This window comes from Scyliorhinus canicula, chromosome 4, assembly GCF_902713615.1.
Source record: "Scyliorhinus canicula chromosome 4, sScyCan1.1, whole genome shotgun sequence".
NCBI classification, from domain to species: domain Eukaryota; kingdom Metazoa; phylum Chordata; class Chondrichthyes; order Carcharhiniformes; family Scyliorhinidae; genus Scyliorhinus; species Scyliorhinus canicula.
This window is the reverse complement of record NC_052149.1, coordinates 95712216-95732522: the sequence shown is the minus strand read 5'-3', so window position 1 is coordinate 95732522 and position 20307 is coordinate 95712216. Positions and strand designations below refer to the sequence as shown.

The 20307-nt window shown below is 41.5% G+C and overlaps 1 protein-coding gene across 3 annotated transcripts in view; it reads right to left on the bottom strand.

Moving 5' to 3' along the window:
- The window catches only part of dennd1b (DENN/MADD domain containing 1B), a 393500-nt gene that overhangs the window by 246765 nt on the left and 126428 nt on the right, over nucleotides 1-20307 (bottom strand). For all 3 annotated transcript variants that reach the window (XM_038794858.1, XM_038794860.1, XM_038794861.1), the window contains one exon: nucleotides 20199-20242. In XM_038794858.1, the coding sequence (XP_038650786.1) occupies nucleotides 20199-20242 (44 nt within the window). The remainder of the gene's footprint in view (nucleotides 1-20198; nucleotides 20243-20307) is intronic.

Genomic DNA, 20307 nt, shown 5'->3' with positions numbered 1-20307 from the left:
CCCCCCCCCCCCCCCCAAACCCCACCAATCCAAGATGAGTGCCGTTCGGTAAGCAGAAGACGAAAGAGGGGAATACAGACTGCAGTTACAAACCAGAGAACATTGTACTCTAAAACCACAAACTTACAATGTTTCCCACAGCTTGGTTGATTGATTGCTACAATCTGAAGGGATGCTTTACACTGATGGAATGCTTTACATTGATGGTGCATTCCTTAAGGTATGTGTGTTTCTGTGGAATTTTTAAATTCCTGTATGAGAAGTTGCATCCTTACGGTGCGCAGCTGACGTCAAGCTTCTGGGTATAGTGTTTGAATGATAAGTCAAGTGGTATAATCTTGAACTGTTAATTTAGAGGTGTTCTTTCTATAATCTCATTACTGTAACTGTACTTTTTTGAGCCACACTGACAAGAGAGAAAAATTAGTCCTCTGAATTAAAGAACAATGCTGTGAGGTGACAAGTAAGCCCTTCCTAACAATTTTGGTTACTTATGTATCCTGCAATTATTTAGATGTTAAAATGAGTCCTCCCATGGTATTTTTCAGCAAGTGGAATTCCATCATCATTTAGTGAAATTCTTAAACGACATGTCTTGGGAGAGTTTAAGCCAACTTCATTGTTTTTCCACCAATTAATCCTTCTTTAATTACGTAGCAAACCTTGATGGTCAACAGTTTAAAATCCTCTCCACCGACATAACCAAAACCTCAGAAGGACATCATCCTTAACTTTGCTGTTGGCCTGTTTTTCACAGTTCAAATGGGCAGAGCATAACATTTGACATGCACACCATTAAACTTGACTGGAATCTCAGCCACAGCACAGCCAACGTATTTTGTGTCAAGTGCCAGTTGTACATTTAAATCCCTGCACCCATGTTGCGATGGAATATCATGTAGCTGTTTTTCAAAGATTTGTTCCTGTTGGCCATTTAATAAACAAAATATTCTCCACTTTAGATTGAGCGAGGCGAGATCGAGGTTAGATGTCAGAAGGTGATTCATTTTGCAGAGAATTGCGGATTGCTGCCACAGGCTGCTGGCTCATACAGTGGATGCTAACTCACTAAATTCAGCCAAGTGAGTGCTGGGTCCATTTCTGGTTGGGGTGGACATCACCTCTTACAAAAGGAAGGTACTTGCTGAACTAGAGGACAAAGTGATTTTCTGAATGGATTTGATCAGCAAATTAGATAGCAAAGGAATTTTCCAAGACTTTCCCCCCAAATTGCTGTGGGTATTTAATCTGCTTATCCATCCCTCATAGGAGGTTTCCTGCAGCGGCTCGGCTACATATCGTGATATGCAGAATATCACAAATCTGTCGGACAGGTTGAATTGACCAGATTCAATAATAATTTGTATATTCCAATTGTTTTATTATTGAAGTAAAAGGTTTCTCGGTAGCAAAAATGAAATGCATGTTCTATTTACAAATATTTCTATATCAGAATGAATATAGAACCTCTCCCTTTAATGTATTGTTGCTTTTGAAGCACACGGCTTGGTCTGCAGGTGTGGTATTACAATTATGGACCCATGGGTTTTTAAACACAAAACAATGTTTATTCCATGAATTCAACTTAGCCTTTCTAAATAAACATTGAATCCCTTAACACCCTTTACTTCAAAGATAACCCCAAAAATAATACAACACTAAATAATCCCTCAAAATGTTCCGTCAAACCTCCAAAAGACTTAACACCTTTAAACAGAAACACATTAAAGACATTACTATTATGAGTTTAAATCACCTAAATGATTCAGAGATATTCTTTCCTGGCAGAGATCACAGCAGATTTCAGTTTACTGCAAACACAGACACACCCAAGCTCTTTTTCTCAAAACTGAAACTAAAACTCCCAAAAAGCAGAAGTGAGCTCAGCTCAGCACCCCACACCCCCCCCCCCCCAACCCCCACCCTCTGACATCACTTCAGTAATATGAGCTGCTCCATTTCTTAAAGGTACATTGCTTAAACATCAATTTCTTAAAGGTACTCTCACATGACTATTGACAAAAACCTTATCTGGAACCTGCACATAGAAATTACATGATTTTACAGCACAAAGTGGGGGCATTCCACTTTCAATTCTTTCAAAGAGATATCCAATTGTTTCGAGTTCCAATATGAGCCTGTATTCTCTCAAGTTTTGGTGATCTAATTGAAGCATACAAAATTCTTACAGGGCTTAAACAGCAAAGATGCAGGAAGGAATATAAAGTTATAGATCATAGGCACAGTCTCAGAATATAACGTAGGCCACTTGGGGCTGAGACTGAGGAAGAATTTCCTCACTCAGACAGTGGGGAATCTTTGAAATTCTCTATCCAAAGGGTCTGTGGAGGGTGAACCATTGAGTATGCTCAGGAAAGATATCAAGTCTTATGGGAATAGTGTAGGAAAATGGCATTGAGATAGAAGATCAACCATGATCTAGTTGAATGATGGTGTGGGCTAGAAGGGCCAAATTGCCTGATCATGTTTCGATATCCGAGTTTCCCTGTTTTCTCCCCATGGTCCAGAAAATCTTTCATCACGTCTGAAAGCAGTTTCCTTTTGAAAGTTACTTATTGAGTTTGCTACCACCATCCTACCCGATTGTAATATATACCGTTTAAAATATTTTCGTCTTTCCTGATACCTTTGCCAATTCTCATAAATGTATCCACTGGTCGTCAACCCGTCTGTCAATGAAAATAGTTTCTCCCTCCTGACCCGATCAAAATCCTTCATAAATTTGAATGCCTGTATTAAATCTCCCCTTAACCTCCTCTGCTGTGAGGGGAACAATCCCAGATTTTCTGGTTTCTGTGGCGACCACAGAATGTCAGAAGCTGGGCATTCTGTGGAGTATGGTTCATGTCCCGACTACCCAACTCTTCTCCAATGTTGAAATACACTCCACCTGCCTGAATGGCTGCTGATGTATCTTCCAGGACAACACAGTTCACTTCTTTGGCACCTGAACATCCATCTTGCATGAGTACTATTGCTGCAGTATGCATAACCTAGGATGCATTGCAGCAACCCAAAGTTGCTTTTGTAGCACCTCCCAAAGCCAAAGCCTCCTCCATCGCCATCATGGGCAGCAGATGGATTGGAACATCTTCACCACTAGGTTCTCCTCTGAGTCACAAGTCATCCTGCTTTGGACCGAGACAGCCCTTCATCATTGCCTGGTCAAAATTCAGGAATTCCCTACTTAATAGTACTGCGAGAACCCCTTCACCACAAAGACTGCACCACTCCGACTGCACCAATTCACAAAAGTGGCTAATCTTCATCTTCTCAAGTGCCATGAAATATGGACAATAAATATAGGCTAGTAATGACAACATTCAGAGAAAGAAAAGGAAAACACATTTTTGCATGTGGAGTTTGTTTTGCAATCGATGAAATGTGTAATGTGCAAATTACTGCAAAAATTCTTGATTCAAAAATATTATCTATATATAGGAGCTTTAATGTCTTGGATTCGCTGTTCTGGCTAAACTTTAAGAAATGGTTATACAACGTTGCCAAGCCTGAAACTATACTTGTGAGGCTCAATTTGAAACTAACTATAGGATTAAAATTAAGTTTTGGTTTGTTAAATTCTAACCATACATATGCTGCAGCAGGGCATATAAATGCAGAGCTGCAGAAAAAAAATGTCGCTGAAAGCACAAGTAAGGAAAGGTACTGGGTCAAGATTTCCTTGGTGCTACAACTGGTGATAAGCGAATAAATCCTGACTGAAACATTCATTATTTGATACGCAATATGCAAGGACGATGAGATTTTTTAATTACACTGAAGCACCACAACAAACTAAAAGCTATAAATCACAGAAGCATACTCAATAAAAATCACTGCAGTATCTGTAAAGATTACAAGTTAATACCAGGATATTAAACATTTGAAAAAAAGTCTGTCATTTTTCTATATATTTCAATTGTGCTCGTCCCCATCAGTATTTATGTGGTAAATATTGCTGAGGGAAAATCCTTTTTGTTGTGATTATCTTCTCATCTCTGTGGTATTTCTAACAAAAACCATAAATATTTAACTTGGTCTGCTATCAAAGTAGTGGCTCCTTCTTAAGGTTGTTGCCACAGTCTTTTACCTTCCCAGGAGGCACCTTGCCTATCAGAATTTAACAACACAGATGTACTCAATCAAGCACTTAAGTCAGTCTATGGACACTGGGCTCCGTTACAGAGAAATGACTCTTAGAACTTCCATATTCCTCACTCTATTTACATAGCTGAAGAGAACCAAGCAATACATTTTAGCAGATTAAGCAAAAGGTATGATGTGCTCTACAAAGTCAAATTCAAAAATCTCCTTGGTTGAAAGGCTCAGAATGAGAATAAAGACCTACTTTGTTAATATGCCACACGATGAGCCTAAAATTTACCAATTACTGTACAATTGCTCAATTCCTCCAGTATTCAAAAAAAAATCAGTTTTCAGCATGGAGGCTTCACATCATGTAAAGGCCACAAGAGTTCAAACTTGCACATTAAAAAGAAAGTAATTTGGAAACACTACAGCCCAACATGACTCTACCTTTAAAATGCGTTCGCAGATTTTAATGTCACAAAGCATCATCCTCGTTGCAACATTTGTGTAAAAGTGGTCGGTTTTAGATGTTTCATCAATGCTAACAGAACATTAGCATTTTATAATTCTGTTTTAGATCTGGTACAACGGAGAAACAAACTTTGCTGTCCTCAATGGTTCATTAGTAATGGATTATTCTAATTCTGAGTTCAAACTGGACTAAATGAGGTCGTTCATTAACTATCCCCTTCCCCGATAGCCGGCCTCAGCATTTTCTGAAATGGATGTGAAATTGACTATTCTCTGATTTGTCGTCCTTTGTCCTTCCGAAAAGCTTTGAGAGAAATATTTGAAGTTCAAAGTGCTTCCCTTCTTACAAAAGAAAATAACACCCTTAGATATTTCTTCAAAGATTTTCAAGAAAATATTTTTTTCCAGACATAGAAGCCCTTCATCATGTTTTCCTCCTGGCTCGGCAGCATCACTAAAATCAATGATGTCTGAATCTACAGGACTGGAAAAGGCCATTGTGGTCCTTCTGGCCAGTCCCACTAGCCTTTACTGGGAGAATCCCAGAGTGACATAGTTTCCAACATTTGTCTCATACATGTCCATAGGCTGCTCCAGAGGAGTTCAACTCTGGAAAAACATGCGACAGGCCAGAAATGCAAATTTCTCAGCCTGCACCGGGAATTCTCAAGGACGTTTTGCTCAGTCATGCCACATGCTGCTTGCAATAGAATCTTTCTGGATTGTAAAGAATATCTTCCCAGAACTGAAACATGGCCATAGCCGCAAGAAAACGGAATTTAAAAAAATAGCTGTAGAAATATCAGATCAGATAATTGTTCGAAGGGAACAAAAATGCACTTCCCAGAACTTTCTTTCCCTGAAAGCATGTGAAAGTTTGATGTCTGAAACTTCTGCCAACTCCAATTTACTTTTGATAAATAATGTTGCTTGAAAATTTAAGGCAACCCACTTGATGGAATTGTCTTAAATTTACAGTTACAGTTGTTGACAATCGGCACCGGAGTCACCAATAATGTTGCCAATTAATAATGATGCTCTTTAGAGTCACCAGGTATCAATTGATACCACCACAAGGCTTTACCGGAAAGGACCACACAACCAGTTAGTCAGTTCAAGTTCAAAGATGGTTTATTTACTCACAAGGATTACTTCGACATGCAACGTAATACACTACAAGTTAAACTACACCTAACAACTACAATAACCTATACTTAACTTCAGGGCAATCGGCGCCATGCAGATAAACAAGGCCTTTGTCCGGATCTTGCGTCGCTGGGTGGAAGAAGTGCCTCTGTTTCTGCTGGGCTCATCCATCTGGTAGCGATCGTTGGTCTTGAAATTGTCTGTCTGGTCGTTATGCTGCACTTGGGTTGGCATAGGCCAGATCCAAGAGAGACCGAGCACATGGCTGTGTCTCTAATTATTCCTCTGGGATTTCGCGCTCTTTGGGGCGGTCCTTAACTTGGACCCAATAATTCGATAGGCTTCAATCACTGCCTTCGATTTTGGCCAATAAAGGGGTGGCCGCCTTGATGGCGGGGTGTGTCCTTGGCGGTCATTGGCCTTGGCTGTTTGGGCTCCCTGAGTAAAGAGAGTGGCCCCGATTAGTCTGTATCTGTACCAGTTACCTGAGTACAGTTCTTTTGTTCTGGGGAAATGGGCCATTCAAATGCAAACGAGTGGGGGGTTTCAATCGCGTCTAGCTATCTGGGTTGCAAATACACACACAAGCTCTGAGTCTGTCCGAGTCCTGGGTTGGCCATAATTCCTATGGTCCTTTGCAGGTGGCCATCTGAGATGGCTACACAGTGCAGAATGTACTGTTCAAACACTGCTGCAAACATATAGAAGTCTTAGCATCTGTAAAGCAGTTGTAACTAAACATTCTTTAATGCTGCAAATTCCTTGTGGGATATTAATAATTCCTAACCAACTCGACAGAAAGTAACAGTTTTATTAGCATGCACCAACATTACTTATGATTACAGTAATTTTCATCTCTCAGTGTCTAATGGTGCACACTGTGAATTAAGGTCCTCTGAGGATCCAACAACAGCTTCCAAGCAATTTACAAGCATGCAATGGTGGCTGGTTAGATGCTACAGGTGGTATAACTGGCAAAAGCTCTCATTCATCTCCTGCTGACAGTTTTTCTTTAAAGACAGAAAAATCTTGAACAAGTGCCAGTAAACTATAACTCGACATATGAAAATACACCTTACAAAATGTGGAACAATGTGAATTCATACTTCAGTAGGTCATACCTGGTCTAAAGTCTAAGAAAAAAAGTTTTGGGTCATTAGTTTCTTCCAATAAAAAAACTTAGGAAATGGCTTAAAAAGAGATGGTCAAATATTCCATAATGTGTGGCAACCATGGGGGTCAAAGAGTAGCCGGCGGTCTATTGTGAGCAGCTGTTACAGTTGAATATGTGGGCAATGGACAGATATCGTTAAGTTTTATTTGGTCTTCTTTGGGAATTAGGGAGCACGGATGCAAAATTTTCTCTACAAGTATCAGGTTTTATTAACTGTAATAAGACACCGTGAGGTACAAAGATATTTAGCACGAAAGAACAAGGAAGTCCAAGTTTGATTAGACTGCTGGCTAGTCACCTCAACAAATAAACACTCACACCCACAGGGTTCAGGGTGGAGAGAGGGGAAGGTACCACATAAGGCTTTCCTTAACGATCAAAATTACTGAGCTATATTGAGAACTGAAGGCTCACAGGTGGAAAATGGTTACTATTGGATTTGCATCTATTCTGAGACTGGTCACTGGTAGTGTAGTGTCAGAGTGTCAAGCCCATTGCTGTTTATTATTTATTTTTATTTTTCAATTTTCCCAACTAAGAGACAATTTAGCCCAGCCAATCAACCTACCCTGCACATCTTTGGGTTGTGGGAATGAGACCCACGCAGACACAGGGAGAATGTACAAACTCCACACAGACAGTGACCTGGGGCCGGGTTCAAACCTGGGTCCTCGGTGCTGTGAGCCAGCAGTGCTAACCACTGTGCCGCGCCGCCCTTGCTGTTTATTGTTTTTAATTAATAAATTAGATTCACTTGTTTGGGCAACAATTTATAAATTATACCAAGATATACAAGAGGTTCGGGACCGTAAATGATGATCAACTATTAAAGGCAGATCTATGTGCTCTGACTGGCAATTGTTTAAACAAAACAAAATAAAAACAATTGTTAAACTTAGAAAAGTGCAATATTGTGCTCGAGGGCAAAGCATATGCCAGATATAATTGCATGGTTCCATTAGAAGTATTTTAGTCAGTAGAAAAACAAAGGTCTGGATGTTCTGGCGCTTGCGTGCATGCACAGCCAATGCAGGGAAGTGATAGCTGAAGAGATTTGGGATGTTGAGGCATATTTTCTACAAAATGAAGAATGTCATTTTGTTTTTGTACAGGACCTTGGTCTGAATACAGGCCTCCGTTAGCATACAGGTTCAGTTTTGGCCTCTTCAGATGGCGAGTGATGTTCATGCTTTGGAAACTATGCAGCCGAGGCCCACAGGATTAAGACCCAGATTTGGCTGGACAGGGGTCAGAAGGTCAAGTTATGAAAGGTCAGAACTAAGTTAATGTTGGGAGATGATTCTTTTCCCCCAGAGAGGAGGGGCAGACTGCTTGCTCATGCACTGAACACCGATCCCCTAAATTTCTTCAGATGAATGCCGACTCATTTCTGGCCTTGGCAGAGATCACCTCAGATGAAAGGTAGTTGGCATAGAACATTACCAAGGGTTAGACTAATCGGTCGGACTAGTTTCTGTCAGCTAAAGGAACTTCACAGATTTTTGTTCCCCTCTTAATTGGGCAAATAATTTTCTATTTTTTTTCACCTTTACCAGGTGATTACATAATATTCAGGTGGGATGGGAAGTGTTTATAATGCAATGCAAAGATGTTGTGCTTGAGTGGGACAAGCTGAACAGGCCAGTGGATCTGTCTCTGCCTATCTTTCTCAACTATTATACTTTGGTAATGCCCAAGTGGGCAATGGGTGCCCATTGAAATGGAACCAGACCGTCTCCAGGTGATAAAGGGCTGCAAAGAAAAACATCAAAAACTGGGGGGTTGCTCGAAGACAGAATTACTGACAACAAACTTCCAATCGTTAATATAACTGAGAAGGCATCGAAAACACTGAAATCAATCCGAAGGACTTGTGTAATAAGGCCAGTTTATCAGTCCCAACTATAACGTTGTCCTTTTATGATTCGTTTCTTGCTCTCCGATGTATAATTCGGCCCAAACGCCTTATTAGAAGCTTTAATCATGAAAGCAGTTCCAACGCTAGCTAGCAGTTAGACGAGCTTTGTTTAGTGAACTGACTAGCACTCCAGAAATCACATTTAGATGTCCACGTGAATTGAAAAGCTTGAAGTAGAATCAATTGACTAAATTGTTTTCATCAATGTGCAAAGATGCTATGGACTGAACATATCTCTGTCAATGTTACAAGACACAAATAAAACTCTCATTTTGAATTAAAATTTGTCTGAACACAGAGACCACAGATGTCTGTTTACAGACGGTGCTCAGGCAAACAAAATTATTTACATTGTTGAATTCTACACTTGTGTAAGTTAGATTAGGTTTTAATAATTAAGGTATCAGAAGTATAAGGGACATCTGAACCAGCACAGCAGAAAAGAAAATCAAACATGTACATACTATATTAGCTGCAAAAAAGACTAAAGGGAATAGATTCACTTCCATCTGTCTACTCTATTTGTCCCTTTAAGCCTTTTTTTCTGATGAGCTAAATATATGCTTTTGCTCCCAATGACAGCAGCTGTGAATGTCCAAGACTTCACAGTATTATACCAGTCATTTTCACATCATATTCCAGTGTTGCTGCCAGCTCCCAGTCTGTCTTCCTTTGAGTCCCATTCTACAGCAGCAGCAATTCTTATTCAATCAATTCATATTTCCATAATCCACAATTCTGCTGCTCCTTCACCTCCCTAGGGTGGACTAACCCTTTTGCCCCAAACTATGGCCTACAACTGTTATTAAGCACTGCGACAATAACAGGATAAACAAAAGAGCCAGCAGTACAGAGGATTGCTGCTGCCATATGCTAGCTAACTTAGAATTCTTCAACTACCGCAGTAGCCCAACAAAAACATAAAAAAAAATAATCCTAATCATGAGCAAACTGAATAGGTCTTTTATGCGGTTGAAGCCAGAGGCCAAGCCATCTGTACACAAATCCTCCAAAAGTGTAATCTCGTCCAAGGAATGCCTTCATTTATTTATTTAGCTGTTTTTCCACCTTCCTGCAGTGACGCCTCCCCCACCAACCCCCAAACAGGCAAGCCAAATCACAGGCTTGAATTGACGATGATGCAGCACACCTCACCAGTAAACACTCTTCACTGGTCAGATGTAGAGACAGTATCGAGTTTGTTTTCACCTGGTGGCTCAACTGATGGGCACTGATGATGGTGTATCTCAGCGGAGAACAAATTTGCAACAAGGCAATCATACAAATGCAGATTCAGTCAACCTTTAATGAACGCTTCGAAGAACCTAATGCACCCCTTTTTATTTTCTTCACTTATTGCATGACAGTGCTGAGGCACCCAGGGAGTTGAGTAAGTTAACGGCGTGCCATGAGGTCTCAGTGAAGATACTGAAGGTTTTCAAGGGCAGCACAACTGCACCCTAAAATTAGACAAAATAAAAGAGATAACTTACAACAACGGGTTAAAAAAGGCTAGTGTTTCAGGCCTTGGTGTGAAACAGGAACTAAATGCTGCAATTATCATTTAACATGCAAGCGAAGAGGAAGTGCATCGATGAAGCTGACAGAAAACGTGTCCAAAGATGAGGCAGATTAGTTCATGCAGGCACAGGACCAAACCTGGCAAAGAATTCAAAAGCATAGAATCTAGACAGCATAGATAGATTCCAGCAGGGAATCAAACATTTTGGAACCCCTCACCTTAGAAATGAGTAGTGCACAGAACTCTTTTCTGGATTATAAACTGTTGCAATTCAGTTACAATTCAGAGGCTGCACACTCAACTATACAGATGGGAATGTTCGGAACAACCATTGCCAGGCTAAATCTCCCAAACTGTGCATATATAACTGCTGCATATTTGTTTAAAAACAATGTTATATTCTGTTTACAAATGTGGAACCATGAGCCGCATTTAAATATCTGGAGCTTTCATTTATCATAGAATCAAAGAATTTACAGTGCAGGAGGTCATTCAGCCCATCGAGGCTGCACCGGCCATTGGAAAGAGCACCCCGCTTAAGCCCACAACTCCACCCTATTCCCGTTTACTCAGTAACCCCACCCAACCTTTTTGGACATTAAGGGAAAATTATCATGGCCAATCCACCTAACCTGAACATCTTTGGACTGGGAGGAAACCGGAGCACCCAGAGGAAACCCACGCAGACACGGGGAGAACGTGCAGACTCCACACAGACAGTGACCGAAGCCGGGAATCGAACCTGGGACCCTGGAGCTGAGAAGCAACTGTGCTAACCACTGTGCTGTCCAAGAAATGAACAGTTTATATATTACAGTTCTAAAATTACACTGGGGAGGGAGAAGATGCAGGAGAGTGGCCATGCAGAAGGAAAGCCATGGACAAGGCATTTAAACATTTTGAGCTTTCATTTATAAATTAGAGATCTAAAATTGCATGGGCGAGGGAGGAGTGCCATGTAGGAGGAATAGGTGGTGGAGGTCAAGGAAGAAGAGGGATGTGAAGGGAGAGGAAGGTTGCCACTGAATGTTGTACTCAGCTCTCCCACCATTTCTGTTCAAATGTCAGCAATCCAATTTCTGCTCACCTCACATCAAGACTGTCTGGTTAAAGCTGGAAATAACATCCTGTCTGATTATCCTGCTCCCTTCTTCCTCTTCTTCACTTCTTCAGTGTTGATAAATGGCTGACCACACCATTCTCTCTGATTGCCTCGCCAACTCTATCCAGTTCAGTGGAAATAGCCGCCAATGGGTGCACTCCTCACATTCAAAAGGCAGCCACTACATCTTAACTTGCCTCCACATGGTCATGTCCAAAGTTATCCAAGGATCAATCCTCAACTCACTCCACATCTTTATCTTCAGGCTGCCCCTTAGTGATGTGGTCATCAAGTATGTGCTACTTCCTTTCTGCATTTTGAAATTCTACCTCACATTCTATCTCACAGTACCCTTGACCCATACCCACAGTAATGTCAATTCACCTGCTCAACGTGCAATCACATTTGGGTCATAAAAATTCCTTCAAATGATTAGCATCAAGAAAAAAATTATACTTTGCATCCTCCACAATAAATGCCACTTTCTTGTCACTCAGGCTGAACTATATCTTGTTAGCTTAACTTCTGTAATGGGGAAAATGCCTGAATCTATCAGCAAGGTGAGCATGAGGTCAGGTGTAATGCCTGGATCTGGTATGTCTCTCTTGAATTGGGTTCAATTTGAATTGTTTTTTGAAGCAGGCAAGGAACAGGATTAGAGGTTTGCTCCTGACCACACTCTGAGCTCTGGCTTTGTAACTCTGAAAAAAATAGCGAAACATCTGGATAGAAATGTCCCTTTGGGCAGATGCAGCAATGGTTCATGAAAGGCAGGTCATGTTCAACTAATTTTCTAGAATTCTTTGAGGACATTACGAGCACGGTGGACAATGGGGAACCAGTAGATGTGGTGTATCTGGATTTCCAGAAGGCATTCAACAAGGTGCCGCAAAGAAGGTTGCTGCATAAGATAAACATGCACGGCGTTACGGGAAATGTATTGGCATGGATAGAGGATTGGTTAACTAACAGAAATCAAAGAGTGGGGATAAATGTGTTTTTCTGGTTGCCAATCAGTGACTTGGGTATCAGTGTTGGGACTGCAATTGTTTACAAATTATACAGATGATTTGGAGCTGGGGACCAAGTGTAATATGTTGAAGTTCGCAGATGAAACTCAGATGAGTAGTAGAGCAAAATGTGCAGAGGGCACAAAGTCTGCACAGGGATACAGATAGTTTAAGTGAGTGGGCAATGGTCTGGCAGATGGGGTAAGATGTTGATCATCCATTTTGGTAGGAATAACAGTAAAATGGACTATTATTTAACTGGTTAAAAATTGTAGCATGCTGCTGTGCAGAGAGATCTGGGTATCCTTGTGCATGAATAACAAAAAGTTGGTTTGCAGGTGCAGCAAGTAATTAAGGCAGCAAATGGAATTTTGTCCTTCATTGCTGGAGGGATGGTTTACGAACAGGAAAGTGTGGTTGCAGCTGTACGGGGTGCTGGTGAGTCCACACCTGGAGTACTGTGTACAGTTTTGGTCTCCTTACTTGAGAAAGGATGTAATGACACTGAAGGGGTGCAGAGGAGATTCACTAGGTTAATTCCGGAGTTGAAGAATTGGCTTATCAGGAGAGACTGAGTAGAGTAGGGCTACACTCATTGGGATGCAGAAGAATGAGGGGGGATCTTACAGAAACATATAAAATTATGAAGGGAACAGATAAGAGAGGAGCAGGGAGATTGTTTTCACTGGCGGGTGAAACTAGAAATGGGGAGCATAGCCTCAGATAAGCAAATTTAGGGACGAGTTGAGGAGAAACTTCTTCACCCAAAATGTTGTGAATCCGTGGATTTCCCTGCCTAGAGAAGCAGTTGAGGCTACCTCATTGAATGTTTTTAACGCAAAGGTAGTTAGATTTTTGAACAGTAAAGGAATTAAGGGCTATGGTGAGAGGACAGGTAAGGGGAGCTGAGTCCACAAAAAGATCCACCATGATCTTATTGAATGGCGGAGCAGGCTCGAGGTACTCCTGCTCCTAGTTCTTATGTTCTCATAAATCTTGGCATGCTGTCCCCCTCACAGTCAAGTTTCACTTCCACCTCCGCAACAGCGCTCACCTATTACGGAAACCTTTGTGCTTCTTGTCAGTATCTCTGGTTGATTGCACCAATGTTCATCTTGCTCAAATCCCAATTTTCCCTGAACTCCAACATATTGAAACTTCAATATTTTGTAATGCATTTTAATTCACTTGTCCATCACTGCCTTGGTGAACAACGTCGGCTCCCTGATCCCAAGGAATTAAATTTAAAACCTGGTCTGCAGCAGACTAGCCTCACTCCCATTTCTACAACCCCATTCAGGTTCCACTCCTCTCTATAGTCCACTTGACATTTGAAAGCTTGCACATTAAAAACTTTCAGAAAAAGGAATCATTTTTAGGACCCAGGTCATGTTCCCAATCTCCAGCTACATTGCTCAGCATTCAGACCCTTGTCTTGTTTCTCTCCTCCCTTTGAAAGCATCTTGGGATGTTTCCAATGTTAAACACACTACAGAAACGCAAGGGTTACATTGCCGGAAAATCAGGATGCTTAAAATTAGAACATAATGTAACAGAAATGACTGAAATGTCACTTAGTAATACAAGTTACTCACATGAAAAACCATGAAAAAATGGGAAAGGATCACTTCCAAATAAGCTAATACATTTTCTAGCTTATTTTCTTGCCTACATTAAGAACAGATCTCATTCCACATCAAAACCTTAAGCAAAAAACATTTCTATGGTGCTCAGTATACATTAGAGAAGCATTACAGGAGAGTTATATACGACAGGTGGTCATGGAGCCAAGGGGAACAAAATGGCAGTTAAAGTGAAAATTCTTAAGGCAACTCTTGAATGGGGGGCAAGGCAAAACTCATGAAATAAGGAAAGGACAGTCACCAATAGTGGAACAGAGAGAGAGAGACTGAACAGAGATGGTGCACACAGGTGTCAGAATATACACCAGTATATCATGGTGCAGACACACACTGATGGACACACACAGGGACCAATCAACATGTACAAACACCGCAGCCAATCACCAGTTAGAATACACACACTATAAAGGCAGAGGGCACCACGGTTCCCGCTCATTCTGGGTGCTGCCTCTCAGTGTAACAAGAACTCATCCAGCCCAGCACAGACCCACACCACGTGCTGAGAGAATCAATGGTTCGGACAAGGCTTAGGTCTCTAGTTTAAGTTCGCATCATTTAGACCCACAGTCATCGTGTGTTAGTTAGTTAGAAGTAGTTAATAAAATTGAGTTGAACCTTCATCAGTGTTGGAAGTGTCTGTTCCTCTCTCAAGTCTACACTAGCCAACACTTCAACAGGGACATGTGGTCAAAAGAGAACAAGGAGGGTGTAGAAGTCAGGTATTTTAATCTACAGAGGGCTACGGAATGAAATGAGACCATCAGTGCTGTCATATTTCCTACATTACAACTGTGACTACATTTCAAAAGAGCTTAAATGCCCACAAGGCACTTTGGGACATTGAGATCATAAAAGGCGCCATAAAAATGAACGTCTTTCCTTTTTTTAAATCAATTCTGTGGGCCACAGGAAGCCAGTACAGCTTCGGGACAACAGGGGGGGGGTGAGGATATGGACCAAAGTGTGGTCAGAACATAGCCTGCAGCACAAAATGTAGCTCACTCGGCCGCTTCTGACAGCAATTTTCTTTTTTTAAACCAAAGCAGAAGCTTGCTCATAACTGTAAATCTGCTGCCGACTTTTGTTTCCCTAAACATTTCGGAGCTTCCTCCATGATAAGTGATAAGGAAACTATTCCACTACCTGAACAGGCAAAGTTACTAACAGTTGAAGGACTGTTTGTGCTAGCATGGGTAATAAAAACAATTAACCTTGGACACTGATTGAAGAACATGCCTCATGACACAGTGGAAACTGCAGTATCAGATGTGAATAAAATGGAATTCAAAATTTTACAGCTTTCCTTTTAATTTAAAAAGTATGCATTAAAAAAAACTTTTCAAAACAAATTTAAACGAGTTTTGATTGAGAATTTTCTCACTGCTATGTCATTAAGTACAATGAAAATTCTTCACCATTTGTATACGTGGAAGCAAGGTGTATATTCCAGCATGAAATTGAGACCATCAATCTTATCATGTTTCTTACATTATGACTGTGACTACATTTCAAAACACTTGTGAACGAAGGTTTTTTTGCAATCCATTTGACTTTATTTACTGTTGAAATCAGCAATTTCTATAACCAAAGTGTGAGTATGAAAACCTAATTTAAAAGAACCAGATTTTGAGATATCCTACAAGGCTCTCAAGATTTGAAGTGATTTGTGATGCTAAGATAGACTGAGACTCAGAGGCTAAAGTCAAATCCATGGGGATAAAGCTTCTTAATTCAATGCTGATACTCAAACAATGGACGTTCCAGTCACCGAGACTGAGTAAGCTTTTTTTTTGGTTGAATTTTTTTCTGTTCCAGCTCTATCTTATTCATGCCTTGGTTACTCTAAATCACTCTCAGCTGGTCTCCCACATTCTGCCCCCCCCCTCCCCACAAATTTGAGGTAATCCAAAATTCTGCAGGCGTGTCTTAATTCGCGGCAAGTCACATTCACCTATCGACTCGTTACTCATCAATCTATGCTGGCTCCCAATCGAGCAACACCTTGATTTTAAAAACCCTGCATTATATAACTCCTCCCTATCTCGATAAACACCTCCAGCCCTACAACCCTGGGGGGATATCTGTGCTCCTCTAATTTTAGTGTCTTGAATATCACTGATTTGAATTACTCCATCATTGGTGTTATGCCTTCAGTTGCTAGACCCCAAGCTCTAGAATTCCTCCGTATACCTCTCCAATTCTCTATCTCTCTTTCTTCCTTTAAGATGCTGCTCCAAATGTGCCTGTTTGATCAAGCTTTTGGCCATCAGCCCTAATATTGACGTACGCCGTTCAGTATCTAATTTTGCTTTCAATGGTCCTGTGAAGCAGAATCACAGAAAAATTCAGTTCAGAAGAGGCCCTTCAGTCCATCGAGTCTGTACTGACTCATGAAAAACTCCTGACTTACCTACCTAATTCAATTGGTCAGCGCTTGGCAATAGATCATAGAATTTACAGGGCAGAAGGAGGCCATTCGGCCCATCGAGTCTGCACCGGCTCCTGGAAAGAGCACCCTACCCAAGGTTAACACCTCCACCCTATCCCCATAACCCAATAACCCCACCCAACACTAAGGGCAATTTTGGACACTAAGGGCAATTTATCATGTCCAATCCACCTAACTTGCACATCTTTGGACTGTGGGAGGAAACCGGAGTACCCGGAGGAAACCCACGCACACACGGGGAGGATGTGCAGACTCCGCACAGACAGTGACCCAAGCCGGAATCGAACCTGGGACCCTGGAGCTGTGAAGCGATTGTGCTATCCACAATGCTACCGTGCTGCCTATAAGATTTGAAGTGTTGAACCGTGCTTCAATAGCCTTGAAGGTACTCATCCAGGTACTTTTTTAAAAAATTTAGATTAGCCAATTATTTTTTCCAATTTAAGGGGCAATTTAGCGTGGCCAATCCACCTATCCAGCACATTTTTTGGGTTGTGGGGGTGAAACCCACGCAAACACAGGGAGAACGTGCAAACTCCACACGGACAGTGACCCAGGGCTGGGATTCGAACCCGGGTCCTCAGCGCCGTGAGGCAGCAATGCTAACCACTGTGCCACCGTGCTGCCCTCTGGCACTTTTAAAGGATGTGAGGCAACACACCTCTGCCACCATCCCAGGCAGTGCATTCCAGACTGTCACTACCCTCTGAGTAAAAACGTTTTTCCTCAAATCCCCTCGAAACCTTCGGCCCCTCATCCTGACTTAAGCCCTCTCGTGACTGTCCTTTCAACTAAGGGGAACAGCTGCTCCCTATCCACCCTGTCCATGCCCATCATAATCTTGTACATCTCGATCAGATCATCCCTCTGTCTTCTCTGCTGCAAAGAAAACAATCCAAGCCTATCCAACCTCTATTCATAAATCTTCCAACCCAGGCAACATCCTGGTGAATCTTCTCTGCACCCCCTCCAGTGTAATCACATCATTCCTATAATGTGGCCAGCAGAATTGCACACAGTACTTCAGCTGTGGCCTCACCAAAGTTTTATACAACTCCATTATGACCTCCCTGCTTTTGCAACCTATGCCTCAACTGATAACGGCAACTGTCCCATATGCCACTTTCACCACCCTATTAACCTGCCGTCCCGTCTTCAGAGATTTTTGGACAAACACGCCAAGGCCCGTTTATTCCTTGGAACTGCTCAGTGTCATGCCGTTCATTGAATACTTCCTTGTCAAATTTCTCTATCCATAGCGTATACCTCACACTTTTCAGGGTTAAATTCCATCTGCCACCTATCTGCCTATTTCACCATCCCATCTATATCTTCCTGTAACCCATGACACTCAACCTTACTGTTAACCACCCAGCCAATCATTGTGTCATCTGCAAACATATTGGTCCTACTTCCCCACATAATCATCTATGCCGTTTATATAAACGACAAATAATAGGGAACCCTGTGATATGCCACTGGACACTGGTTTCCAGTCACTAAAGCAGCCTTCGTTCATCACCCTTTGTCTCCTACAACTAAGCCAATTTTGAATCCACCTTATTAAATTACCCTGTATCCCATGTGCATTTGCCTTCTTTATAAGTCTTGTCAAAGGCTTTGCTGAAATCTATATACACAACATCAACTGCACGACTCATCTGCACACTTTGTCACCTCCTCAAAAAATTCAATCAAATTTGTTCGGCAAGACCGCCCTCTGACAAAGCCATGACTATTATGATCAAACCTTGGCTCTCCCAAGTGGAGATAGATTCTATCCATCAGGATTTTCTCCGATAGTTTCCTTACCACTGACTTAACACTCACTGGTCTGCAGTTCACTGGCTATTCTTAAATAGTGGAACTAAACTGGCCGTTCTTCAGTCCTCTGGCACCTCGCCCTTGGCCTGAGAGGAATTAAAAATTTGGGTCAGAGCCCTGCAATCTCCTCACTCGTCTCCCGCAACAGTCTGGGACACAATTAATCCAGAACTGGAGATTTGTCCACTTTTAGACCTGCCAACACCTCCAATACCTTGTCATTCCCAATGTTAATTTGCTCAAGAACCTCACAGTCTCTCTCCCTGAGTTCCATAGCTACATCCTCATTCTCTTAGGTGAAGACTGATGTGAAGCATTCGTTCAACACCCTAGCAATGTCCTCTGGCTCCACCCACAGATTGTCCTCTTGGTCCCCAGTGGGCCCTACTCATTCTCTGGTTATCCTCTACCCATTGATATACTTACAGAATATCTTGGGATTTTCCCTATTTTTACCAGCCAGAGCTTTCTCATATCCCCTTTGCTCTAGTAAATACTTTCTTAAGCTCCTACCCAGCACTTGCTATACTCCACACCAGGACAATAAAGGCTTGATATTAATAGACATGCTGGTGCTATCTCTAAGTAGCTCATGCTGGGATATGGTGCTATTACTACCAACAGACCTTCAAAAGAGTTACCATTCTTTATACACAGGCTTGACCAGTAAGTGATGGTGGGTTATTTGATGAAAACCTTAATTTTATCAACAAGAATAAAAAAGGTGCTTTGGCAGAGGTAGAAGATACAACACTCTTAAGACCTCTCTATAATAAGCTACACCTTTATTTACAGATGATTTTTAGCCAGTACTCACTGGCCTCTATATAGCACAGATGCACGAAATCAGTAAAGAAGCTAGCGGAGAGGTAACAATTGAAAATTTAAAAGGCCAGTGGAATGTTAGCCTTCATTTCAAAGTGTCTGAAATACAAAGGGGTGGATGGTATATTTCATTTGTGCAGAGCTTGGATTAGATGACACTAGGAGCACTGCCTCCAGTCCTGGGCACCACACCTCAGGCAAGATACACTGACCTTGGAATGGATGTGGAACAGACTCATAGGCAGGAGTTTAAAGGGTTAAACTATGAGGACAGTTACGCTTGTACACTCTTGCGTATACAAGAAGCTTAAGGTGTGAGCCAATTGAAGTGGTTAAGATGAATAAAAAATTTGATAGGCCAGAAACAGAAGAGCTATTCCGTCTGATGGGCGAGTCAGAAACAAGGGATCGTAACCTTTAAATTAAACCTAGGCGGTTCAGGAGTGATGTCTGGGGGTACTTCAAACAAAGTGTCCCTCCCCCAAAAGGTTGCGGAGGTTATATCAATTGAAAATTTCAAATCGGAGAGGCATAGATACAAAGGTGGTAACAGGCTTGGGACAACTACTCCACTTCCTATCTCGATGTGACCAGGCAATAGCGTTATCCTGTTCTGATCAACAATTTAAGTTTTGCTGCTCCGAATGATATTATTTGTTGTATTTAGAATGATAAAGAGGGTTTCTCCAATGGGAACACCATTATTTCACTTCATGGCTCACCAACTAAAATTAGGCTGGTCAAAAATGAAGCAAGTCTGGAGTGAAATTAAGGGGACCAAGAAAAAAAAGGACACTTAAGTACTGAAATCAATATTAAAATAAGTTACCAATCATTAATCAAGCAAAATATTTGAGCTTTTGGAAAAATTGTCGGAGAGTCTGCACTGCAATTGCTTTCGGTTACATCTGGGAGATCTGCTCACTGACTTCATTCATCTCTGCCTTGTCACAGGTACCAACGAATGGGCATTAAATTAAAAAAAAGTTAATCATGTTTCAAACCTGGTCTCTGAAGCCCTCTGGGAACTTCCACACAACCACTGGATCTGTAAATAATTGACAGACAGTATTAATCAGCTGTGAAGGAATAAAGCACTGCAGTCAGAGCACA